Raw genomic sequence first — 26677 nt, forward strand, 5'->3', positions numbered from 1 at the left:
TTCACCTGTAGAAATTGGTGAGGATTATTATCAAGCCTTCCCCAGGAAAGGGGGTGTAGCGCTTGGGGGGATATTTTGGGGGAAGACGTCTCCGAGTGGTCTCTTTCCCTGTTCTTTGTTTAAAACGCTTGGTGGTGGGAGCATACTGTTCAAGGCCAAGGCAAAGTTTGTACCTTGGGGAAGTTTTTAACCTAAGCTGGTAAGAATAAGCTTGGGGGGGTCTTTCATGCGGGTCCCCACATCTGTACCCTAGAGTTCAGAGTGGGGAAGGAACATCTCTATTAAATAAAACAGGACAATGCCAATTTACTCCAGCTGGAGAACTGGCTGGTTGTATCTCACCAGAGGCCAGTGCTGTCTCATTCCCGCCATGGTGCAGGATACATAAAAACAGCCATACTGGATCAGACCAAAGGTCCATCTAGCCCAGTATCCTGCCTTCTGACAGTGGCTAGTGCCAGGTGCCCCAGAGGGAATGAACAGAACAGGTAATCACCAAGAGATCCATCCCCTGTCGCCCATTCCCAGCTTCTGGCAAATAACACATAACTATCCATAATTATGGCTAACCCATAAAAGGGTTCTTCCAACACAAATGATTTTATGAGAGGTCAAAGATGGTGCCTGAGTCCATTTGTCCACTAATTGATGTCTTTACCCTCAGATTCAAATAACATTACAACTCAGGAATTATGGTTGTCAATTTTTTTATTTATTTATTTTCCTGTTGCTTCTCTGCTGTGATACAATAGTTAAAAACAAGATCAACTTTGCTTCAGGCATGTACCATGTTTATTAACAGCAAAAACGTATTATCTAGGGTAAGCTCAAGAGCAATTTACAGGATAAATAAGTGTTTCAAGTTATTACTTTTTTAGAAAAAAACCCATGAATAAATTAATAACTTAAGTGATTAGTTGTCCACAGTGATTTGAAAAATTAATAACCACCTCAAACAGCGACACCACAAGAAGACACAGACTGTACATTTTGCTACTGATTATTTTTGTCCTTTCTGACTTCTACAAATGGAAAAAAATACCCTACAATCCTGTTTAAGAACAGTCATACACTTTGGAACACACAAAATATCACCGAGAAAACGCTGCAGATTCAACAACTTCAAAGCTGCCAGTCATACATGCCTCACAGCAGTTAAAAAAGCTATCCTAACGTAAATGGGTCCAGTCTAATTACTACTGAAGTTAATGGGAGTCTGTTGAATTCAGTAGAAATTGGATTGGGCCTTATTGATTATTCAAAGGATCTGGTCCTGAATTTACTGAAGTCAATGGCAGAACTCCCATTGAGTCCAATGGATGCAGGACCAAGTCCCTAGTTACATTCCCTGTATTCATTGCTCTCCAGCCAGGAGCTCTTAATTGCTCATTAAAGTGGCAGATGTTTTCTTGTATGATATGATAGCAGAGCTTCAAAACTGTGTAAAAAACCTTCTCCCATCACCTTTCTTCACCTGTACAATTTAGGATTAGCGCTTTTAACGGGTTTTATCCAGTAGGACATCCTGGTTCCAGGTTGGCATTGTGACATTTGGTGTCATAACACCAAGGTGCAGCATCATCATGTAGTGATCCAGTAATGTACAGACGACTGACAGCTCTTTGCATCTCCTGACATTAACTAATTAACGCTCACAACACCCTTGTGAGATAGGGAAATGCGTAGTAGTATCCTCATTTTACAAATGGGAAAGGAAATGAGATCCAGGGAGGATAAGTGACACTCATCCCAAGCCACAGAGGGAGTCAGCAGAAGAGCTGGGCTGAGAACTCATGACTTGTCTTAGTGCCCAGTCTTGTGATCAGCCCTCTAGAGCAGTGGTTCTTAACCTGCAGCTCGTCAGCACAGAGCTGCGGCCCATGTGACATCCTCGGGGACATATAAATAGTAGTGGATGCGGCCCACATAACACATTCTGGGCTGCATATGTGACTCACAATGGTAAATAGGTTGAGAACCACTTCTCTCGAGTGTAGCCCACACTCCAATTTGTTTATGCATCACTACCGTCTAATGAGTGGCCATACAGAATAGAAAAGCCCTACTACCACTTGTGAGTTGACAGAAAATCTATTTTTGCTCAAATGAGAGAGCTGACAGTCCTGGGTTCTATCTGTTTGTGTTGCAACTGGTGACCCTGCCATCTATATGCACAGGGGAATAAATGTGACGTTGGGCTGGCTTGGGAAATATCTCATGACACTTTGGCAGCCCTACAAGCCTTAACTATCGGGTCTTTCCCATGGGAACCAGCACTGTGGTGACCTTATCAACAATACAGCCCAAAGAACTGTAGAGATGGACAAGAGGACAGGAGACAGAGGACAGACCAACAGAGGGACGGATGCCACTGACATGGCCATGGAAGAAATGATTTAATAAAACTACAGCTGTCAAGCTGCAGGAATATCATTAACAGTCATAATATCAGTGCATAAATAAGAGCATCTTAGTGCTTTTCAGCTGTGATCTGAAGTACTTGAACTGAAATAGCGCAGGAGAGCACTGAAAGGAAAAACTGCAGTGGAATTAAGGAAGTGGTTGATACAGGGACAGCAACTTGGGACCTTCAGTCTTCACATTTACAAACTCAAATTTACTTAGTCCCTGTGACTTGAGGGTGGGTAGGTCAGAATTCTCTCCACTCACAGCTATGGCTACCATTCAGCATTGGTCCTCTTTCATACATGTTACACTGAGGAGGCCTAATAAGGTACTGTACAGATCCTAGTGCTGACTTTGGGCTGATTCTAATCAGAGCTCATATACACATATATTTAGTGGGGAATCTCCACTCCTTTCTGTCCCTTGGGAGCTCCTTAAAACAAAGCACTGCGGCTTGATTGTGAGGAACGTTAGTAGAAGCCTTATTGATCATGTTGGCATTGCATGGGCAGTCACACTGCAGAGACTAGAGTCCTGTCCAGCATGCACCTGGTTCTGTACAAAACCTGGGTAGGATTTACTGGGGGGGGCCAACATTTTATTTGGTTGTTCCAAAGGCCTGGCCAGGAATGTGGCTGGGATCTTTGCAGGACACTACCGTCTCTGCCCTCTTTCAGGGTAATCCAGTCCACGTCCCCCGTGGAACTGCACAATTTATCAGCCAAAATTAACCACTACAATATGGAAGTAAAACTCACAACACCTGGGTCTGAACTTCATGCTTTTAGCAGATTAGCTACATCATAAGATGGGATACAATGAGTGTGACACCATTGAATCAATGTGTGAATTCCACCTCTGCAGAAAACAGCCTGTTCTCTCACGCCTGGGGCAGAAGGCATTCTCTAGAGATTTGGGAGATTTCTCTGGCTTCTTTTAAAGCACCAAAAACCCTTCACAGCAAGAGACACTAACTAACACCTGTCTCTCACCATCTGGTTTCCATGTGCGCTCAGAACTGGGGGAACCACCGTGTAACTGAACAGAGCTGCAGGGGGTCATGAAATAATTGTGACCCCCCACTTCCTGACATCACATCCCAAAGTTGCCCACTCACAACACGTCACCTAATAATGCAACGGGCAATCAATAAATAATAATAACAACGTGCACTTCCACAGCACCAGCTGCCTGTGCATCTCAGTGTACTTCACTGAGGCCCATCAAGTCACCTTTTCCATTTTACGTGGCAGGCAATTGAAGCACAGCAAGAGTAAGGGTACGTCTACACAGCAACAAATACGCCGCAGCATGGCTGCAGCTGGCCTGGGGCAGCTGACTCGGGCTTGTGGGGCTCTGGCTGTGGGACTATCAATTTGCAGGGTAGACCTTCGGGCTTGGGCTGGAGCTTGGGTTGTGAGACCTTGCAAGTGGGTGAGGAGCTCAGAGCCCAGGCTCCAGCCAGAGCCTGAACACCTACTCTGCTATTTTTAGCCCAGCAGCCGGAGCCTGAGTCAGCTGCCCCGGGCTTGAGACTCGGTGCCATAGATTTTTTTTATCACAGTGTAGACAGACCCCAAGAGACTTGCTCAAGGTTACAGAGAGAGTGGCTGGCTCAGCTGAGGCAAGAAGCCAGGTCTCCCGACTCCCAGTCCCTGCTCATCTTGCTGATACAGACATTGTGGGGTGACTCCCCTTGTGCCAGGTCTGGGCTTGGGGCTTCTCTTCCCTCTGAGCTGAAGGCTGGGAGGGTGGAAAGACTCCTCTACATCTCAGCGGCTTGGAAGGAATTGCATGGCCTCTGGCCTCTTTCCTCACAGGAGACTGGGCAGAGGGAGAAGAGCCCTTCTTGGCCTGGAGCGAAGCTCTGGAACCACACGCCGGGTCTCAGCCATGTTATCTCCTCACAGACAAAGGAGACACAGAAACGGGATCACCTGGAATGCTACAACATTCCCACGCAGATACCTGGGCTGCTGTTTATCCCTATTCCAAAGCACCTCTAAGAATCTGCGCTTCTGTGCCATACTGTCTATTGGTGAGGGCTTCTCACTGGCCATCTCTGGGCTGTTACCAAGTGTGCACCTGCTTACAGCTGGCGTTCTATAGGACCAGCTCACCTGAACTTCATGGGATAAGGGCCCACAGCTGGATGGGGCTAAACTTGCAGGATGCCAAGCAAGTTCAGCTCCCCACTGAAATCAATGGTGGAGCCAAAGGTGCTCAGCCCTTTGCAGAGTCAGGGCCTGTGTTTTCAAAGGGCTTTAACTCATTAGCAATCCTCACCGCATCCCTGTGAGTCAGGTATGTTTTGCTGACCCCTTATTATTCCTGGGGGAAACTCAGGCAGAGGGGGTCCCAAAGGAAGGGGTTAAGTGTCAGGACCAGAATGGACCTAATATCCAGGTCTACTCTCAGATCGTTAGGACCTGCTCCTCCTCTTACATAATTCCCCAGAGAGACAGGCCAGGGAACCCTTTAAATGGCTGGTGTCCATGACTAAGCACAGCATTCTAAATTCATCTGGCTTGATTTAAATCATCCCAAACCCCAGCCGACAGCAACCACACTGTACAGGGCAAGAGCTGGGCTCTGTCTGTGAATCACGCCACTCCTCCCCTGTACAATACACCCACTCCTTTTCTTTCTCCTACTTCAGCGTAAGCCTAACTCTAGAACCCAAAGCCATTTCTAGCAGCAGGCAATTCATTTCCCACCCAACACTGAATGCCAACCCTAAGCAAATCAGCTACAGGCAGCTAATGGAGTCCAAGGGCATGGATAGCTCATAGCTGGTAACTTGCGAGAAGTGATACGTGCTTTCGGATACATGCGCCCTTAAAAAATATCTGCTGAGCTCGGTATGGCTGAGGGTTTTGTGCCAGGATCTTGTTATATCATAACAATAAGAAAAATGACACAGTGCTTGACAAAAATTCAACCTCTCTTCATCACCACATGCCATTTTTTTCTAGGTGGGATGACAAAGACGGGAGGCCTTGGCATGAGAATCAGGCCAAGCCTTTCATTTGCATTTAAGATTAATTATTTTCAATGCATTGAGCTCCCTAAAATACCCAGATCTAACCAAGAAGCCACTCTTCCTTGGCTGTCCCAGTGCAGATGGGACGCAATAGACTAGTTCCCTCTGGGCAACGTCGTTGATGCCCATGCATTTAAAGCCGTTGGTTTTCGGGCTGGGTTAAGCAGAAATGCTGCACAAACATTCACCAGGGATTGAACACCAGGAGTGAGTTCTTTTGTCAAGGCAGCCACCGATAGCAGGTCAACATACTTCGGCCCCTAAAAGTGAAGGCAGAGCACCATAATGCACAGAGCATGCAGGTTATTATTGAGTATGCACCGACTACGTGCACAGTACTGTGCAACGAAGGTGTGAGGAACGTGCCGCCTTCCTGAACAACGTGAAAGGGAGAACATAATGAGTGCTCACCTGTGAGCAGAGCAGCAGAGGCACCCAGCAGTTTCAGGAGGTCTGTAGCTGCCTTAAAAGTAAATCTGAACACACACACGTATGTACTAAAAATTTACTTGGACAAGGTGGGAAACGTTGATCACCAGTTCCAAGTCTTGTTCCCAGTCACGACAGTGTTACATTAGAGATTTTTGCCTTTGACTGAATGTTCTGGTGTGGAATTAAAGCAATCGCTTGCACAATGGGACTGCCACACAGAACAGCTCATCTGCTATTCTAGCCGTCCTGCCACTGATATCAGTCATAACATGCCAAAGGCTGTTCCTGTTTCAGCTCCCTGACTTTCAGGATATACAGTAGCATCCGAATAGCATGTGGCCATTTGGCAAGTACAACTTCTCTCCAGCCTCGCAGATGTGAAGAGAAAATGAATTTCTGATCATGCATCTTCTGGTGAATGCCCAAAGCTCTGAGTATATGTGCACGCAGGCTACAAGTCACACAGGTAGGGCGTGTATCCATTTACTATGAGCATAGAACCTGCTCTCACATCCATTCAAGTCAATAGGAGTCTTTCCATTGACTTCAATGGGCTTTGGATCAGGCCCAATAGTTTATATGTTTCCTGTCTGAAGCTGACTTCAGTTTCAGCTCTGTAATAATCACATTTTTTTGAGAGGCCTGCCTGTCCTAAAATGTGGGGTGCTACTGCTGTGTGCTGTTAAAATAGTTGTTGTGATGCACACCAGCGGTGGCTGCAGTCCACTGGCGGGTGAAATGAACCTGAAGGGTTAATAAATTAAAGGGACATTGTGAGGCCATAATCATATCGTGTTAAAAAAAGAGTCTTGTCTGTGTTAATGATAATATTTTTACAGCATTAAAATTGAAAGAATTTTAAAAATGTTATTTGCTTCCCAGTGTGTATGCCATTTTTGTTGTTACATTTTTGCAAATCCCAATGAGAAGAGCTGAATCAGTTTTGCTTTTGTTTCCATTTATTTCCACTTCCTGGGTCTCAAGAAGTACCACAGTGCTGCAATGTTTAGACGACAAGGGGTGCCAAGATCCTGTTCATGGGACTATTGAATGTAATGGGAAGCTTTACACTGATGTCTGTGGTCTTTGGACCAGGCCCACTGAGCTCTACGATGAAAGGAGCTAGAGAAGTGCAACATATCATGCGCTTCTTGCATTGTCTCACGGCAGAAAGAGTCAGATGCTGTATATGGGACAGAGTAGCTTGCTGGCAATAAAGCCCTCACAGCACTATGAAAAACAGAGATCTACGCTGGCCCCTTCGATTAGCTTTTTCCTGCAACACCACAGTGATTAGTATTCTTTTTATTTGGACCCATTATGACACCTGCTTTATTTTTCCTGTAAAATACCATCATGGCAGCCTTCCAAAATTTCCTTATAGCTTTTTCATGATCATCAACCTTTTGCAGGGTAAAGGGAAGGAGAGTAGACGATGTGCCTGGGTTGGTAAAATTTCAGGACAGTTTTGCAAGGCAGCACAACGTTCTCAAAAAGAGCAGCATCCTACAATGGGATCCATTTGGGTCATGCCGTGCTCATTGCAGGATGCGGGGAGGGGCAGATCTGGAAGAGCTGTTAATGCCCAAACAATAATAATAAGCAATAATTACTTTGTTGCTTGCATAGGTGCGGCAACTAGGGGTGCGGGGGGTGCTGCAGCACCCCCAGGTTTTCTGCCAGGCTCTGCTCCCAGCCCCGCACTCAGGGTCCTGGCTGCTGGCCCCACACCCTAGGCTCCTCTCCTGGCCCTGTGCCTACCCCCAGCCTTGGCCCCCTTACCCCTGTCTGGGTCCCCCCTCCTGGAGACACGACCCTGCTTCCGGCCCCAGCTCTGGGGGTGGGATGGGGGGGCAGACAGGGGAAAGGGGGCTGGCTTTCAGCACCCCCACTATTAAAAGTGTTGCAGTGACATTGGTTTCTTGATGATGCTGAAGGAACTTTATTTAAAAACTGAAAAAGAACAAACACATTGGCAATGCCGCTCTCCCCACTCAAAGTGAAATGCACCCCAAAATAGAAAGTCCAGACAAAGCCCTGCACCCCACTGAGGGCCTTCATCTGGGTCCTCTGTCCTGGGTTGAATATCTAAAGCACCTGATGGGTCTGATTCTCCTGTTGCTTACACTGGACTATAATCAGGTGTAGCTTCACTGATGTCAATGGTTTGAGTTGTATGAGCCCCCTCTCGATGTGTAAACATGGCTTGGTATTTTAACTCTCCTTCCAAGGCATTCCTCATAGCGAACACATTGACTGGGCTCACAAAAACCTGGAGCCAAACATCCTTGCCCTTTGGAGCCAGGAGGCGAGGCTAGACCTCAATTTCACAGCAGGACCCTATCCCAAAATAGGGCTTAGGCGGGACATAGACCCCCATGCTGGCCCTCTGCGCAGGGATAAATTCCACCCAGACAGCAACCATGAAGCCCTTGGATGGAATGACCCCTGAGATGAAGCTCGCTGACTGTAGACTATTGGGAGAGAGCTTGACACTGTTTGTCACCCGTTCTGGAGCAGACACTAAATGTGAATAAGTCAGTACAGGCTCAGGGAGAATTAATTAATGTCTGTTAAAAGGCACCAGATGGTTAGTCCTGGAGACAGATATTCTCTATGGATGCACGGGCCAGGGGCACAGGTTTACCGCCATCCTGCCCTGCCAACAGACCTCAGTCCTACCTGGGGAGCAGAAGGCATTCAGCCTTCGTGTGTATTGTTCTGCATACAGTGGGAGCACCCCAAAGCCCCACAGTACCAGGTGATACATTTTATTTGGCCTAGTGTCTTTCATAATGATGCTTCCAGGATTGCACCAGGAGTTATACAATCCAGGCAAATGCCTGTGTAACGTGTAATGAAGGCATTGGAGAAATGTGAATGGCGTCGGTTATAGTGTCAGCCTGGGCTATATTATTTGTGGTGTGCTCTTGTACATTTCACTGTGTGTCTTTTAATAATCGGGCTTTGGGTTTGTTTTTAATTGGCATTCCAATTTGAAAGTATTTGCAAGTATCATGGTATGACCGTGCATTTGTAATACACTGGTTCTATGTGTGTGTGCATGTGTGTTATCATGTCTCCCTCTCATAGCTAGCCCTTGTGACTAGAGTAGCCAGCTACTTACTATTAATGGAGAAACTCCTCTTGCTCACGTGGTAGGGACCTGTGTTTTTGTTGCTGGCAGTTCTGCATTCTATCCCCTGCTGATGATGGCAGTGTCTGTAGGTGGCTTTAGCTCAGCACACATACAGCTTGGCAGTCATTTGAGCATGAGGCTGCAAGGAAATGCACAGCTCTTACTTGTATTCATGATGTGTGCATGATTTTATAGAGGTATATTGGCCATCCACCATGATAGCTGCCTCACAGGCATGCTGTTTGTGTATGCATCGTAGTAGTGCTGGCTACAGTCAAAGAACCAGGATTGGCACCCCCATGACTTTAGAACCAGCCTTGCAATGTTCACTATTCTACTGCTTTTGCGTCAGTGCCACACAATATATATGTGATGTTGTCTTGACAATCAATCCCCCACAAATGTTACTCAGCCAGAGTTAGCACATTCAGTGGGCACTGGGTGCCTAATAGAGCTGGTTGAGATTTTCCATCAGAATGGTTTTCTGATGGAAAATGCCCTTTTTTCAAAAAGCAATTTTTTTTCTGTGGGAAAATTTCAATTTTGCCAAAATTTTTCAATTTTCCATTTGGAAAAATCAAAATGTCACTTCCCCGGCTGTGGGCCTGGAAGGCTTCTGCTGTTTTGCTTTCTTCCTGGGTGGGCAGATGGGAAGCCAAAAAATGCCATTTTCCATTCTCCCTCTGACTTCCTGAAAATCCCTTCCTGTGAAAATGTCATTTTGGACTTTTGATCCCAATTCAGGACAATTATAAAAACAAAAAATGAACTTTTTCATGGGAATTGGTTTCCATTTTCTGGCCAGCTGTAGTGTCTAACTTGTTTAGGCCCATTTGAAAATCTCACTCTTTGTCATCCATCCCTGCCACCAATGGGAGGGGGGAGGAGTCGGGGCAGAATAGGTACTCTGAGTTCTTTAATCATTGCGTTTATTATCTTAACCTCTTGGTTTATCCTTCTGTTAACTCTTAGCTTATAGCAATGCTGTTTGTCCAAATCAGTGGTTAGCATGTTTCTAGCATTCTGTTTGGCAATCAGACCATTAAATGTCAATCGTTGTTCCTCCATATTGTTACGGCATCATGGATTGTTATCCATGCGTTTACCGATTGTTATCCAGGCAATAGATTCTCCTTTTCTTCTCACTCCTCTCAGAGGGGCAAGTGCTTAGAAGAAGATGAACCCAAAGTGCCAGATCAGACAAGACCCTGGAGCTCACTGCCCTATGTATCTAGGTGCTCATTGTTCATTAGAGCTGAGGATTGCTAATTTCATCAACATCAATTGCTACTGTAGTGTTGACTCAGTGTTGAGGCAGCGCACTGTGCAAACCACAGGACTGAGGCAACTAGAGATGGGGGCAGAAGGCACAGATCAGTTCTTAGGGCCCAGTGCACAGTTGTTTCCTACAGCATGCTCTTCACTGCTTTATTTAAGCCAGTTTTAAATTACTCAGGTGATGGGACTGCCCTGACTCCTCTTGGGAGACTATTCCCCAGTTGAAGATCTCACCAGTAGCCTAAATTTCTTTCACTCAACTCCATTGCATTACACACCTAGCTCTACCTCCTTGGGCCTCTTAAACAGTTCCACTCCTTCCTTGGTACAGTATCTACGCTCTCCAGATCCTTGTCGACAGCCTCATATCCCATCCCCCGTACTCATCATTAAGCCATACAAGTCACACATGGGCCTAATTCTCCACTCAGACTCAGGGGAGCCTTTTCCTGCTCCCATTGCAATCAATGGCAAAGCTTCTGCTGACTTCAACGGCAGCAGAATTGTCTCCCAATGGGGCTGCAAATGCTGCTGCCCTGGGCAGAAGTTGGCCCTCAGGGCCAGATCCAGAGCCTACTGAAGTCAGTGAAAGGACTTCCATTGGGTTCAAGCCTCTAGTCCTTTAATTCTGCTTTCACAAGCTGATCCCGCCAGCCCTTTAATTTTGGGGAGCTTTGAACTCCACCCTGCCAACAATACCCATTTAAAAAGAAGAGGCACCTCAGTAAATCTTGCTGTTTGATACATTATGTGTGTGCTGTGGGGGAGGGGCGATTAGCCCTGGAGGTCTAAGGTTGTCTCAACCAGTCGGTCAGTCTGGGCGTTTTACAAGCTGCAGAATGGCCACAGGTATTGGCATGCAAGCCATGCCGCCTGATGGAGACGTGCCAGGTTACAAATGCATGTCGGTTCGTTATTTACAAGCGATTTGATAATAAAACAAGTACAAATTAGACCTGGCGGTTGCCCATTGTTTTTAAAGAGGTTGAAGAGGTCAGGACTACCATATGGTATGGAGCGGGAATCCGTGTCCTGTAAAGGACGCCACCAAACCAGTATACATTCGGCACAGTTCAGGTGTACAGTATGGAAGAAGACTGAGAGAGATACTACAGTGTTAGCAGGTACAAGGTGGCTTTAATAACAGCTGTAAGCAAAAGACATGCAGGGCATTTGTGAGCCCAGTATTGCTAAGTTTTAAGTTCCTAAACAGTATATCCAGCCGCTAAAGTAACAGCACAAACCCAGCCACTGCAAGTAGTTGGTCTTTGTCACTGGCAAACAATATCTGCCAAGTCTTCCCCTGAAATTAAGTTTCTTAAAAAAAAAAAAAGACCCAAACAACAGTACTGTAGAAATGCAACCCCAAAGTGAGCTCGCATACCCAGGGGAACCCCAGCCTGGGAAAACCCGTTGGACATTTGCCTGTCTGGATGGCTGTCCCCATCTGCCCCGTCCATTACTGCTTCATGCTCTTAATGGGCTCTGTTGATTGCCGGACGTCGGTCCACTCCTGCATGGTGTTCTGCAGGGCTTGTGTCTTCTCTTTGTCAACCTGCACATAATCGACCTTCTCGTCTGAGGCGACTGACGATGTGGAGGGCTGGGTACAGGGGAGGAGAACACAGAGTGACATAGTGATAGTACATCTAGCCCGCTTCGCTGCTTCTGCTGGCCTCATCTCTGTCCTCTCATACAATCTCACCACTCGTACTGCAAGAGCCTTCTTCTCTGCAGCTCTTGCTATCTGGAACCACCTGCCTATATCTCAGCCTTGGTAGTTCTTCATTTACATTACTTGCAAATGCCTTCTTTAGATCCCTCTTATTTCTTAATGAGGCCTTGATCAAAAGACTCCTATTGACTTAATAGGCTTTGGATCAGGTCCAAAGTGAGAGCCTGGTCTGAAAGAGGAGTGTAAAAATGATACCATGGGCTTCCATGTTTATTGTCTCTCAGTGACTCTGTGTCAAATGTGCTCAGTTTACAAGCAAAACAATATTGCTTTCTAACTGCCAGTGCTACAAACTCAGCCTGGGATCTGAGAGTCCAACTGGGTTCTTCCCTTCTCAGTATGCAACTGTTAGCGACACAGTAGAAAGACTAGAATCTAGCTCCCCGTCTCTTAGCTGTGTTGGCTCTGCAGGGCTAACAAGGAGTAAAAGATTATTTTTGTCATTCAAAGAAGCAGGTGTGGCTCCAAATTCACAGAAGGAGCAGATCTGCTGAGTGAGAAGATGCCGTTTTTACATAGTTGCTTTTCAGAGTACTTTAATTTTCTTGTCCCTCTGCAGTTGCTTAACTCTTTTAGAGAAACACAATTGAAAATCCCAGATCCAAACTTTGGAGGTTCAGAAAATCTTAAACTGGATCCAGATTAGATTTTTGTGGCTTTATGCCACCTCTCTAGTATGTGTATTGTTGTATTCTGTAATGTATGTTGTTGGCATGGAAGACACTATACACCATACAGGTGCGTTGTATTTAAGATGCAGATTTGAACATAATGAAGAGCCAGTAACTCCATTACATGTTACCTAGAAGCCATTTTGCTGGTGTTTCCCATCACTGGTCCATCTGGCTAGTCCTCATTTAGCGACATCTTAATTGGCTCTGCAGAATTTGGCTCATAGATAGGGACTTCATTTTTCAAAAGTGACTTGTGATTTTGATGCTCAATTTGATGCACCTTAAGGGAAGCCTGATTTTCCATGGTTAGGTGCTCAGCACTTTCTAAAAAGCAGTCCCCTTCCAGGTGTCTCAAGTTGGGCATCCAAATCACAAATCATTTTGGATCATTTACTCCAGGGCACTTTGGAGATTCTGCATCTGAAAATGTAAGAAAGGAATGAGGGGATCTAATCCAGCTCCCATAGAAAGGGATATCTTCCCATTGACTTCAGTGAAAGCTGAATTAAGCCTAATATAGGATCTATAGTAGGTGGGCCAAATTCCGCTCTCCTTTACAGCCATAAAAGCCATTGCCTCCAATGGTCTCAGTTACACCTCCAGTGCAGCTGCAGGTATGTGAGTAAGGGCAGAATTTGGCCTAGAATAATATACAGGGCCATATCCTCAGGTGGATTAAATGGATCCAACACCACTGACATCACTGAAGCGGTGCCTCCTTATCTCCGCTGAGCATCGGGCCCCTATTGTTTGTTGAGCTGGCTTCAAACCATTAAAAATATATAATATTTAATTAAACATTTTTAAAAAAACCCAAGATACCTTTCTGTGTGGCCCAGGTGAGTTTGGCTGGAAGTCCAGGGCTAGATAATCCACACTCCCTGAACTCTTTTTTGCTGCTGGGCTGTTGGTGCCACTAGGAACCGGAGAAGCAGAAACAGGATTTTGCTAATGTAGGAAAGAGGTGGGAGAAAAAAGGGTTAATGAAACAAGGAGAATACAAGGAACCTAAAACCAAAATCCATCATTGGTAGCACTTTAAGGGAGAGCCTGGCCTGAATTCCCCCCTCACTTACCCCTCTGCAATTTGAGAACAGCACAGTCGACTGAATTCAGTGGGGTCCTATAGCCCAAATCACATGCTTAACTTGATGCACCTGAGCAGTCTCATTGACTTTGATGGAACTACTCACATGCCTGAAGTTAAACATACGCTTAAGTGCTTTGCTGGAAGGAGGCCTTAGCATGGCCATAATTGGGCCCAGAATCATCATTACACTTTGCTACACTGCACTGCAGGTAGATTTAATCAACAGTGTTAAATACAACTGTATGCAATGTGCTGTAGCCATGTTGGTCCCAGGATATTAGAGAGACAAGGTGGGTGGGGTGGTATCTTTTATTGAACCTTCTGTTGTTGAGAGAGACAAGCTTTCGAGCGAACATGGAGCTCTTCTTCAGGTCTGGGAAATGTGTACACACTGTGAATACATTTCCCAGCATGACAAAGAGCTCTGTGTAAGCTTTAATACAATTGATTAATAATAGGTTATGGGGTAGCAGCGTTGTAAGAGACACAAATTCTCCTGTCTCATCAACGTCACTGGTTATAGCAGCTGGGAACCTGTCTTTTCATGCCTGGGGCAAGATGGATGGCTCCTGTCCCACACACAGTCAGAGAATGCCAGCACTTCCTGTGGGAGAAGGGTCTAAAAATCAATCTAAAAATAAGCAGGTATAATAAAATGTGGCGTGGCATTAAAATAATAGAGTTTTTGGTCCTCCAGTTCCCAGAGAGGACCATGATATAATGTAGAGTAGTACTTAATAAAGGGAGGGTCATTTTTGAGCTTTCTGGTGTGGGAGGGAGAAGCACACCGTATGTCTGTGTCCACTCTCATTCTCTGCTTCCACAACGTAAAACAATAATTAAAAAACAATAGGATGTTTCATATAGATACATGTTAGAATGCCATGTTACAAACAACCGCCTTGTAATCCATATAAGGATATATACTGGCCTTATCACCATAGATCTGAGTATCTTTAACACCACGGTCACTACCTGGTGGTTTGCATTTATAGAGCCCAAGTCACTGCAGGACATAGGTAGCTTGCCAGTCCTAACAGGACTTACCATGGCCACGTAGTTTTCCTCACTGTCTCCCGAGTCAGTGCTGGTGATGCTCTGGGTGGAGACCGGGCGGCAGTATTGTGAGGCGCTGGAGTTGAAAGTCTGGCTGCAATGAGAGGTGCCAATGAGTTAGTTACAGCCACAGGACCCCACTGCTCACCACTTACTACGGATGGGTCAGAGCTGCAGAGCTGGGCTCCAAGTCTGAACTTTCCTGCAGCTCATGAATGAAATCCAGGGTTTTGGTGCCACTTAAGAAGGACCATTTATAAAGTTTGTCTCCACAACCCAACCTTCCCATAGTTCAGGGAGGGTCCAGATTTGGGCCTTTAGCTCTGCCTCATTTCTGTTTAATATCACCGTGTTTCTTTATGTAGCCTCAATTCTCCTGCTACCATATTAGTAGAGTCCAGGCTCCATAAACTCTTTTATCTCACAGGATGTATTTAATTGCAATCCCCATATGACAGCACATAGAGCCCCCGAGCTTCTTGCGCCATTTCCCCTCCATACTAATCACAGCTTCAAGCTTGCGTTTACTGTGCAGTAGCCTACTTGCATTTTGATGGCAGGCTAGACCTTGAAGGCCTCATCTTGTTTTCAGTCAACCAGATCTAATTACTGCATAAGGAATAACATAATGCAATCAGAGTCTGTTACTGAAGTTCCCATCTTAAAAAGCTATTGGTTGCCAGGCAGTAAAATAGGGTCATAAAATTAGTCGATAAGGGAAAAATCCATTAGCTGCTGTGGGGTCAGGCGTCCTGTCAATCAAAACCCAAGCTCTGTATGTTTCCTAATGTAGTGATCTGAGCACACAGCTCTCATGCCCTGCAGTCAGCCTCCAAACAATCCAATTTATTATAACTGTCATAACAGCCAATGTCCCCATATAGGACAATGTCAGACTATGAACTAGTGGCAGAACTGGAGTTGTGTGAATCCTGGCACTTTTGGCTTAGAGGGTTTGGTATGAAGCTCTTTAGTTTCAATTTGCAGAGTTCCTCCCACCTGAGCTTTGCTTTAAGGGCCCTCAAAGCAAAACTCAGTCAAAACCTTTTGAGTTCCATCCTGTTTTGCACTGACACTGTGGGCTTCAGCTAGTTTTGATATGAAACCATATATTGACTCCAGGTTCAGCTGGGTCTGGGTTCACTCAAAGATTTTGTAAACCTCAGCCAGCCAATGACTACCCTGGCTCTGAGTTTGGATCAAAACTATCTGACTTAGGTGTGGTTTGGGTTACGCACAATTCTGAAAAAGGCAACAATCTCCAAGTGAGATTAACCATTGGACTTTTTGTTGGTAATTAGCACTTTGTAATGCACTGGATTTCAATGTCGAATTTGACGCAATTCTCCTGTATTCACAGAGTTTTATCACACCATCAGGTAGAAAATTAGCAAATGCTGATGCATTTCTCTGGATGGGCTAGAATTGGGGCCAAGACTGTAACTTCAGATCTGAACATCACCATGCTTTGAGAAAGTCTGATCCAGATTGACACTTTGCAGCTGGCCCCTGCTTATAAAACGGACCAAGCCAAAACCCTGAATCCAGACATCCTCAAGCTTTTAGGGAAGTTCAGATCTGGCTCCAGACTTTGCAGCTGGGGCCCATTTCCAGCTCAGAATCAAAATGCAAGTCTTGCAAGATAGAAGACACATCCCCGTAACGGCAAGAGATGTTAAAGAGACCAGGACAACAAGAACCCGAATGGTCTTTTTGGTGCTGCCTACACTAGAGATCTAGGGTCAGTTACTTCTCAGTCACACCGGTGTAAATCCAGCGTCTCCATTGACTGCAGTGGCCATATTCCAGAATGACATAGATATTACTGAGACTAGAATGTGGCTCCTAGTGAATTAGCTATGCCATCACAATCTATCACCCTGAAGCTAAGTAAGTCCAGCTAATGTGGACACGGCCTGAGCTTGGCCCATGGTGGTGTTGCAGGAGTTAAGACTCCCCCCAGTCTACTCACATAGGTCTGGACCAAGATTTGGTGACGGGCGATTTGAAGGGAAGCTCATCGATGACCGTGTTGTTTCTCAGGTCCAGAGGCGTTGGCTTTGCTATCGCAGAAGGAGGATTTATTCATCAGTGAACATGTTCTTTAAGTTCTCCCTAACACTAAATCACCGTCTTTTAAAAAATAAAATGCAAAGGCCTCCACAGCCATGTGGATGATCGCCCCCTCCCCACTTTTATAGAGGTCTATAAAATCATGAATGGTGTGGAGAAAGTGACTAAGGTATTTACCCTTTCATATAACATAAGAACTAGGGGTCACCCAGTAAAATGAATATGCAATAGATTTAAAACAAACATAAGGAAATACTTCTTCACACAATGCACTGTCAACCTGTGGAACTTTTTGTCAGGGGATGTTGTGAAGGACAAAAGTATAACTGAGTTCAAAAAAGAACTAGATACGTTCATGGAGGATAGGTCCATCAGTGGCTATTAGCCAAGATGGTCAGGGATGCAACCCCATGCTCTGGGTGACCCTAAGCCTCTGACTGCCAGAAGCTGGGAGTGGACGACAGGGGATGGATCACTCGATAATTGACTTGTTCTGTTCACTCCCTCTGAAGCATCTGGCATTGGCCACTGTTGGAAGACAGGATACTGGCCTAGATGGACCATTGGTCTGAACCAGTATGGTTGTTCTTATGTTCTTAAAACACAGACTAGTGGCCTAATCCTGTCATGTGCTGGGCACCTCATGCCTGTTGAACAGCACCCTCACACATTCAGTATCTCAGAGCCATAGATTTGACACCCAAAAGGGCCCATTAGATCATCTAGTCTGAGTTCTTGTGTAACACAGGCAAGAGAATTTACCCAGCGATTCCTGCATTTCATCTCCACTGCACTGGGCGGTACAACACCCAGGCTGCAGCTTCCATCTGAATGTATGAGAAACCAGGAGACTTTCCAAGTTGCTCTGAATTCCAGTCTGTTCTTATATTTTCAAAATGGTGAATTTAAGCAAATGGTTAATTAATCAGTTACGACAATCGAAAAACATGACAGCTTAAAAGGTCTCCTGCTGTTTCCTGAACTCAGATGATTATTGGTGTTATGGCAGGGGCTACAGAGATGGTGCTAGGCGCTGTACATACCCATAGTGTATGTCTCCATTTTGAGCGGGAGGTATAACTTCCAGAACAAGGAGACATACCCGTGTGAGCTCTGATGGAGCGAGCGCCCTAAAAGTAGAATGCAACTAGCATGGTTCGCTGCACAAGCACCTACCTCGGGCAGCTAGCCCCTCCCGCGGCTTGTGCTGCCATGGCTGCGCTTTATTTTTAGTGCGCTAGCTCAGTCAGAGCTAGCATGGGTATGTTTCCTCAATTACACTGCCAGCTCCAAGGGTAGAAGTACCCATAGCAAGAAACAGTCCCTGCTGCAAGTCTAAACAGAACTGGTAACCCATTTTACAGAGGGGGACTAAGAGCCTTACCCATACCGGAAGCTGGAGACAGAATCAGGGCTTGAACCTGCAGTGCCAGACACCAATGCCTTAACCACAACACCACCTTCCTCTCAAAGAGAGCTGTGGTGCCCAGTGGCCTAATCTACATGAGGAGGATGGAGCTCTGTATTTCCCACTTGGACCTTTCAGTATAATGGCAGGTTCTGGGGAGAGACCATGCACCGCTATAAAGGCAGATCCAGCTCCCTTTGAAGACAATGGGGTTGTTAGTAGGCCCATAGTGACACGTGACCGGTGTGTCAAGTACTGATTTGAAGGTACATTTTTTGGTATGCAGATTACTTGCTATGGGAAAGATTTCTTCTGTTTCTTAAGGGATGCGGGGGGGAGGGGGGAAGCAAGGACCTTCCCCATTATAGGGCCTTGTGTAAAGGCCAGGAAGAATTCCACTTATTGTGCATAAGGGCTATGAAGGTTGTGTCATGCCTGAAGATGGAAGAGGAGTGGGGAGGGGTTGGGGCTAAGGCTCTGTACACAGATCCTGGTTAGAGCTGCTCAGAAATTAGAATTTTTGTTTCATGGTAAATTCCAAAACTTGAGTGTTCCCCCTTCACCCCCCCCCCCCCCCCCCCCCCCCGCCCCATCAAACTGAAAAACCAAACTTTCTCATGGAACAAAAATTTGCCCCAAAATTTTGATTTGGAAAAAGGTTAAAAAGTTTAATTTTTTAGACATTTATATTCTGTTCCATAAGTAGTTTTCCGACTTGCTCTAATAGTGGCCCGTGCAGATGGCTGGCTTGCTGGGGCAGGAAGCGGTGCCCCGCACAGGGCTATGGCAGTCAATATGTGCTGGAGGGCTCTGAAAGGCAGTGAGTGCCCTTCCCCATGTTTGCCTGGAGGCTGTGCACCACTGTTCCCCCATGGTTATGTGGCACAATCTGATACTTCTATTCAGCTGTCTGAAGTATTATAATTAGTCATGGCAGAGTTCCTGTGAAGATTCCCCTCAAGTACAGGAGTTTCTGTCCAAGGAACTGGTCTTACCTTTCCGGTCGGGTTTGAGGTTGCGGTTGACCGGAGGGGGTTGGATTTCGCTCAGCCGCCTGTGGCACTGGGAAATGGCTCCTCCTTTATGGACTGGGAGGGTCGTCGAGGACAATCCCAGCAGGTCAAAGTGGTGCGGACCAGGGCTCATGGGGATGTAGAGATTCTGGGAATTGTCATTCGCTTTCTCCATGTTCAGCAGGGATGAGGAGCCTGGGTTCATTGGGACATAATTGTCCTCGGAGTCAGCACTGTGGGAGCGAGCCACTGCGGCTCTGGCTTGCTGCAAAGCACAGGGGAAGTCAAGGGTCAAGAGGATATTTAGTGTGGTATGGAATACGAGCAGCAGTATTCAGTGTAACTCACTGTGGCCTAGACTCCAGAGTATAATCCCTCCAGTGATGAGCTGCCAAAATCTTAACAATGGGTTCCCTCCTCACCCCATGCGGGGGTCGTTGCCCACCCCTGTCCCCCGGGACTCCTGCCCTATCCAACCCCCCCGCATTCCTTGACGCCCCCCCGGGACCCCTGCCTTATCCACCTCCCTCCCCTGTCCCCTGACTGCCCCCAGAACCGGGCAGGAGGGTCTCGTGGGCCACCGTAGTGGGTGCCCACCCCACCCCTAAGAGCCAGAGGGACCTGCTGGGGGGCAAGGTAGGGAGTCCCAGTGGTGCTTACCTGGGGCAGCTCCCAGGAAGCATCCGGCAGGTCCCTCTGGCTCCTAGGGGCGGGGGAGCGTAGCTGCGGGGGGAGCAGGGGGAGCGGCCGCTCCCCGACTGATCACATCAAAAGTGGCGCCTTAGGCGCCAACTCCCTGGGTGCTCCGGAGCACCCACCGGCAGCTCCCCACCCCTTGCCCGGCCCCAGCTCACCTCCGCTCCGCCTCCTCCCCTGACCCCACCGCCCTGCTCTGCTTCTCCACGCCCCCCCCAGCTTCCCGCGAATCAGCTGTTCGGCGGGAAGCTGGGGAGGACTGAGAAGCAGGCCGTGGCTTCCCACTCAGGCCGAGGGTGGCGGAGGTGAGCTGGGGCGGGGAACGGTTCCCCTGCACGCCCCCCCGGGTTACCTGCTGTGGCGCGGGCGGCCCTCCTCGCTTTCCCCGCCCCAGCTCACCTCCGCCTCCCTGGGCCTGAGTGTGAAGCCGCCGCTTGCTTCTCAGCCTGCCCCGGCTTCCCGCGCGAACAGCTGATTCGCGGGAAGCCTGGGGGGCAGAGAAGCAGAGCGGGGCGGCGCATTCAGGGGAGGAGGCGGAGGCGGAGCGGAGGTGAGGTGAGCTGGGGCCGGGGGTGGGGCGGGGAACTGCCGATGGGTGCTCTGCACCCACCAAATTTTCCCCTGGGGTGCTCCAGGGCTGGAGCACCCGTGGAGTCGGCGCCTAAGGCGCCACTTTTGGCCGGTTAAATTTAGAAGCCCTTTTAGAACCGGTTGTCCCTCGCGGAACAACCAGTTCTAAAAGGGCTTCTGAATTTAACAACCGGTTCTAGAGAACCGGTGCAAACCGGCTCCAGCTCACCACTGAATCCCTCCCTATCACAGTGAGCAGACATTTACACTGGAGATGGGATCAAAGCTGCCAAATTCACGTCAGCCTTTGGATCTGAACGTCAAACAGTTCCCAGTTCAGGGGAGTTCTGGTGTTGATTCTCAACCTTTCTTTGCTCCCATTCAGCTGTAATTTCTGGGCTAGCCTTTAGTGCTAGAGAGAGGCAGAGCTACCTTTAATATTACAATTGATTTCCAGCATTGCCTAAGGTGTGCTAGGCACTTTCCAAACAGGGAAAGAGAAAACAATCCCTGCCCCAAGGAGCTGACATTTCCTGTCCTCCTTAGCGAGTGTCTTTGCTTGACCCAAGTGCTCCGTAGCTCCTTTGCTTCCCCCAGCTCCTGGTTTTAATAATCCCTCTGCGCTAGTTTCCACTTGGGTTAAGGTGAAACCCATCCCTTTGGTATCAAGTCTCCTCCTTTCCTTAAGGAATCTCTAATAAATTTAAACCTCCCCTCTACAACATCTTCTCATCCTCGCGTTGAGACCCTGATGGTTCCCTGACTAGCTGGCCCAGGTGTGGCGCTAACCCCAGCATGCTAATTTAGCTTCCAAGACCTCCTTCCTACACCTCCCTATGTCATTTATACCAATATGTACCACAACCACAGGATCCTCCCCAGCACTCTGTGGATGTTTGTCTAGATGTCCATTGAGACCCAACTTCACAGCCAGTAGGGAAGTAAACAAGGCTACCTCACCACATTTCCCGCTATCAGTATTTCTAGTGACCACGTCTCCAACCACAACTCTATCCAGTCTCCAGATGTGACATCACTACATGAGGAATGATCAGATTCCTCTACCTCTCCTGGAAGGCAGGTCCCATCCATTGGCCCTTCCACTACACTTTAGCCACCTCCCATCATGACACTGGCTCCGTCACAGGGATGGTTGTGACAGCCTGCTGTGAGGTGGACTGGATTTACAGTGTCCCTATAATGGCCTGTAAATAACTCGGCATCTCAATTCCTCCAGCTCAGGAACTCTGGCTTTGCAAGATGCTGTAGTTAGGCACTGAGTATCACAAGGATATTGAGCTGGGAGGATGGTTTGAATTCCCAGATCTGAACCCCTTTGTGTGGCCTCAGAGCATGATTGCAGAAGGTCTGCAAACTCAGAAATGAGCTTTTTCATTTCCACTGTGAATTTTGCACACAGCTCTGATAATGATCTTTATCAAAACATCTCACTGAGCTCCAAGTTCAGGGTGGGGATTAAAGATGGGATGGTGGAATCCATCCAGATAAACTCACGCAAACTTCAAACTGAACTGAACCTTCTCAGAGTTTAGAAAATAGTTCAGCTAACTCTGTTTCTCATGTATCTCTGCATGTCCTGGCTCCAGCCATGACAGAAATGCAGTGCAAGAGGCTGGTTTAATGGTATTTCCAGTTCAAAAGGAAGCAGGAAATATCAGAATTCTCATGATAGAGTCTGTGCTGGCAACATTTTCAGCCCAGCTCTGCAGAATCATAGATTCAGATTCATAGATTATATTTCCAGAAAAGACCATTAAATCATATAGTCTGACCCCCTATATATCACAGGCTCTTACATTTCACACAGTTACCCCTGCATAACTTGTGTTTGGCTAAAGCACATCTTCCATTAAGGCATCCAGTTGTGACCTGAAGACATCAAGAGATGGAGAATCCACCACTTCCATTTGTAGTTTGGTCGAATGGTTAAAACGCAGGATGTTTACGGTTTATGTAAGCATCCAAATCAAATCTCAGTTCTCAATAGTGTGAGCTTATCTAGCTACTAGTAAACAACTGTTAAGTTGGTCATCACTAGGGTTGAACCAGACTTCCAGGGCTCCAGCATGAGCTGAAGGATGAAGGCTTCAATTCTGCTTTCACTGAAGTCAAAGCAAAACTTCCATTGAGTCAATGGAGCCAGCTCAAGCCCTAGGTCCCCAAGCTGGCAGCCGTGGCGGAGTCACAGTGACATTTTCAGTAAGGCACAAAATTCTACACTTGCCATGGAAGACATGACCTGGCATGTACTTTGTATGGACGCCATTTTGTAGAACAAAATGGCATCCTCCATGCGCATTCAGGGGCCGGTCGGAATTGTACCGGAGGCAAAGCCAGTCCTGGGGCATGGAATGTGTGTGTTGCATACATGGATGGCAGACTCACTTCCTCTGTGGCTGAGGGGGACACATGACACACACTGACGAGTGGGTGAGAGTGGCATCAGCTTACCAGATATGAGTTGAACCCGTCATTCACAGACTCTGCTGACTGAACTGTGCTGCTGCCACCATGCTGGGGGTATTCGTAAGTCTCACAGGAAGAAGCTGAAACACAAATCATGGATTCACAATACACACGGCGCCTGCTTGTGACTCCTCTAGTTCTAATAGTGCCCCTGACACATGGAGCCCTCAACAGCTCACCTTTAACTATGGCTGGTTATTGCTATACCGTAAATGCTGTACATTTAGGTTAGCAGAGGATGGGTATCTGCGCAAGGAGTTCTGAAACTGTGCAAGTCTTTTCTCTTTTTTTTCTATCCCATCTCAGACAGGTTGGTCTAAGTACTCCACAGCCGTTTTATTCATTTATCCTCACTGATGGCTAGTGAGGGTGGTAACAGCATTTGGCTGCAGCTGACCTAGCTCAGCCTGGAATGGGTGTCCTGGAGGGAAAGGCCCCACCTTACATTAACTATTCTCCTCGGCCAGTTAGTTCCTTGCAGCTTTACGCTAAACATTTTAAAAGTGCATGGTGTATGTGTGTCCAGCTGGAGATGGCCCGACTCTGATTTTCAGAGGTGCTGAAGAACCACCGCTCCAGTCAGAGTCAATGGGAGCTGCAGCTGCTGTGAAAATCAGGCCTGGAGAGCACTGAAAATTACCTTTAGTTATCTCAGGTTGGGCACCCAAACTTCGAGGCCTCCAAAATCAGTGGCAGCTTTTGAAAACATTGGCCATACGTTGAATTAAAAGTCAAATGTACCGGCAGGAGCTGAGAAAAATATGGGCCTGAAAGGCGGTGTTTTGATCTAGATCTGAACTTCCCCAAAGTTTGGGGGTGACTGAATCTGGGGTTTCGGTTCAGCCCTTTATACAGACAAGAACCAACTACAGAATCTGGACATACCCAAAAATTCAGGGGTGTTCATATATTCCACAAGTCCATCCCCTTAATATGTAGCACCAGCTGCTCAGTTGGAATAAACCAGTGCATCTCCACTGATTTCAGTTGAACTATGCTGATCTACACAGGCTGAGCATCTGGCTCCACCTCTCTCTAAGGGAGTCAGCATCTTTGGCTGTACTGTGCAACTTGATTTCTGGGGAAAAGACGCCTTGCCCAACCACACCCCCGTTTAAATGTAACACTTACCTCGATGTAGTCTGCTGTTCTCCACTGCTGGTAATGTGTTCCTCCTGGGAATGGTAGCCGCCACGGAGACCATACCTATGCTTTCACCATTCGGCGGGCGCTGCTGGGGGCTGCCCCACTGTGACTCTATCTGCCCTGGTTTAGGGGGCCGGGGTGGGGGAGCAGCGGATGAATCACTGGAGGCCACGGCCAGCGTGTTGTGGTTCTTGTCCAGTGTGAATGTCCTTGGGATCTGGTATACAGAAAGAGGGGTGACGGGGATGTCATAGGAGTCCGTGGAGAGCTCCCCAAACTCCTTGCACAGGGTGTTGTTGGGAGTCTTAAAGGTATAGACCTCCTCGTTATCCGTGTCAGAGCCCGTGAGGCTGGCTTTGGTGTGAGTGTAAGAGCCAAAGCTCCGCGGGAGGTCGTAGGCACTGTCCCTGAGCTCCGAATTGTGTCTGCTGGGCTTCGGCAAGCTGTAGAATCCGTGGACTTGCCCGCCGACCCCGTTCACACAGTGTCCGTTGCCCTGGGAGAGTTTCTGAACGGCCGTGTCGCTCCTCATGAAGAATGAGGACCTTGTGGCTTGGGAGAAACTGGCACTCCTAGGAAAGAGGAAAGGGTGTGGCTTAGCTCTCCGAGGCAGTGTGACCAATGGCTACAGCAGGGGTCTGGGCGTCTGGAGAGCCACTGACTTGCTCGGTGATCATGGGCAAGTCACGTGCTACACCCCCTGTGCCTCCCCAGCCTGTACAAGTGGAGAAAGACACCTGCCTCACTTGTCTCCACCACAGAACAAAATCCCCTGAGGGGAAACCTGGGGGCAGCAACAGGAGGGGAGCAGGAAGGGAATTCAGAGGCACAGAGCTTTCATGGTTAACCTGGGATCTGAGCTGTAGGGGGCCAGCCCCCTGACTGTGTACTAGGGCTGGACAAACTCCACCTCCCTGATGGTCCGATTCAGAGCCCTTCCCTGTGGAAGGAATTATTTGGTTGTGACAGAATGCACTCCTGTGTTCACACCCTATTGTTATCATTTTTGTACAAAGTGTGCCTTGTGAGGTACCATTGGAAAACTCATAATTTGCAGGTCAGTCTTGTCCTGATAAAATATGTGTGGCAACATTGTATGTGAAGTTATAAGATTTTCCTATGTGATGTTATTACCCTCTGTTCCAAACCCCACAGCCCTGCCCAAACAGAAGTTGGCAAACAGGTCTGTCCTAACACAAAGGAAAGTATGCTCTGCTAAATTTGCATTTAAGCGGTAAACGGAGTCATCAAACAGGGAGAGAAAACAAAGGAAGTTCAAACAGGTGAAAAAAAACCCCAGCAGGGAACATCCTTCCACATAGACTCTGTGTCTCCTGGGTTTCAGCTGGAAATGTTTTTCAAGAGGGGGACTGAAACTATAAAAAGGGACAGGACAACACCGCCCCCCCCCCCCCAGCACTTCTCTCTCCCTCCCTGTCCAGTGCATTCACTGCACCTGAAGAGACAAAGGAAGCAGCTGTTGGACTCTGGGAGAAGGGGTCCTGATGTAAAGAGTTTGGGCAGTAAGCCTGCTGAAATTATGTGGTGAGAAGACTTTGCTTTGAATCTCATATAGTTTCTTAAGTTAGGCATCAGGAGGCGTTTTATCTTTATTTTTCATGTAACCATTTCTGATTTTTATGCCTCATTACTTGTACTCACTTAAAATCTCTCTCTTTGTAGTTGATAAACTTGTTTTATTGTTTTATCTAATCCAGTGTGTTCAAGTTGACATATCTGGGTCACTCCATTTGGGGTAGCAAGCTGTGTTCCCTCTAAGATGCACGCTTACGCGGCCACACAGGAACCCATCAAAGGCTGCACATCAGCAGCCCTGGCACACACACAGGGGAGCGTGGAGGATGTGTAGGGTGGGTGGGGGCAGTGGGGTGAGGTGATGGGGGTTTGGAGGAGCGTGGAAAGTGCAGAGCTACGGGGGTGGGGGGGGGGAACAAGATGCCTCTCTCCTGGACCCAGCTCAGGGGTTATGGCAGGGACAGGAGAGATGCCTCTCTCCTGGCCCAAGCTCCGTGGCTGTGCCAGGGATGGGAGAGACGTCTCTCTCCCAACTCCAGGGCCGGAGGAGTCCTTTCTCCCCGCCGCAGTCCCGGAGCTGGGGGAGCCTTGGGAGTCAAGAGACTCTGGCTCTTTCTCCAGCTCTGCCATTCAGTTTCTGTGTGGCCTTGGGAAGTCACCTCACTTCACACTGTGCCTCAGTTTCCCCATTTTCCAGATGGGAATAATGATATTGACCTTCCTCTGCAAAACACTTTGAGATTTATAAATGAAAAGCACTAAATCTGTTTGGCTTTTAGATTTGTGTTTTAAAAGGAAATTACCCAAACTAGGACTAATGCAAATGTTTTTGTGACTGTTTTCGTCGGATTTCCAATGACAACAATTCCCTGAGTGGTGAGTGTTGGGGGGCTGC

The 26677-nt window shown here is 47.4% G+C and overlaps 1 protein-coding gene across 2 annotated transcripts in view; it reads right to left on the bottom strand.

Annotated features, from left to right (window-relative positions):
- Nucleotides 1-886: 886 nt before the first annotated feature.
- Nucleotides 887-26677, bottom strand: part of GAB2 (GRB2 associated binding protein 2) — a 193225-nt gene continuing 167434 nt past the window's right edge. For both annotated transcript variants that reach the window (XM_037887670.2, XM_043528162.1), the window contains 7 exons: nucleotides 24232-24818; nucleotides 23086-23180; nucleotides 19330-19612; nucleotides 16826-16916; nucleotides 14845-14947; nucleotides 13530-13655; nucleotides 887-11901 (listed from right to left, as the gene is read on the bottom strand). In XM_037887670.2, coding sequence (XP_037743598.1) covers nucleotides 11758-11901; nucleotides 13530-13655; nucleotides 14845-14947; nucleotides 16826-16916; nucleotides 19330-19612; nucleotides 23086-23180; nucleotides 24232-24818 — 1429 coding nt within the window. In that variant the 3' untranslated portion in view covers nucleotides 887-11757. The remainder of the gene's footprint in view (nucleotides 11902-13529; nucleotides 13656-14844; nucleotides 14948-16825; nucleotides 16917-19329; nucleotides 19613-23085; nucleotides 23181-24231; nucleotides 24819-26677) is intronic.

This window comes from Chelonia mydas, chromosome 1, assembly GCF_015237465.2.
Source record: "Chelonia mydas isolate rCheMyd1 chromosome 1, rCheMyd1.pri.v2, whole genome shotgun sequence".
Taxonomy (NCBI): Eukaryota; Metazoa; Chordata; order Testudines; family Cheloniidae; genus Chelonia; species Chelonia mydas.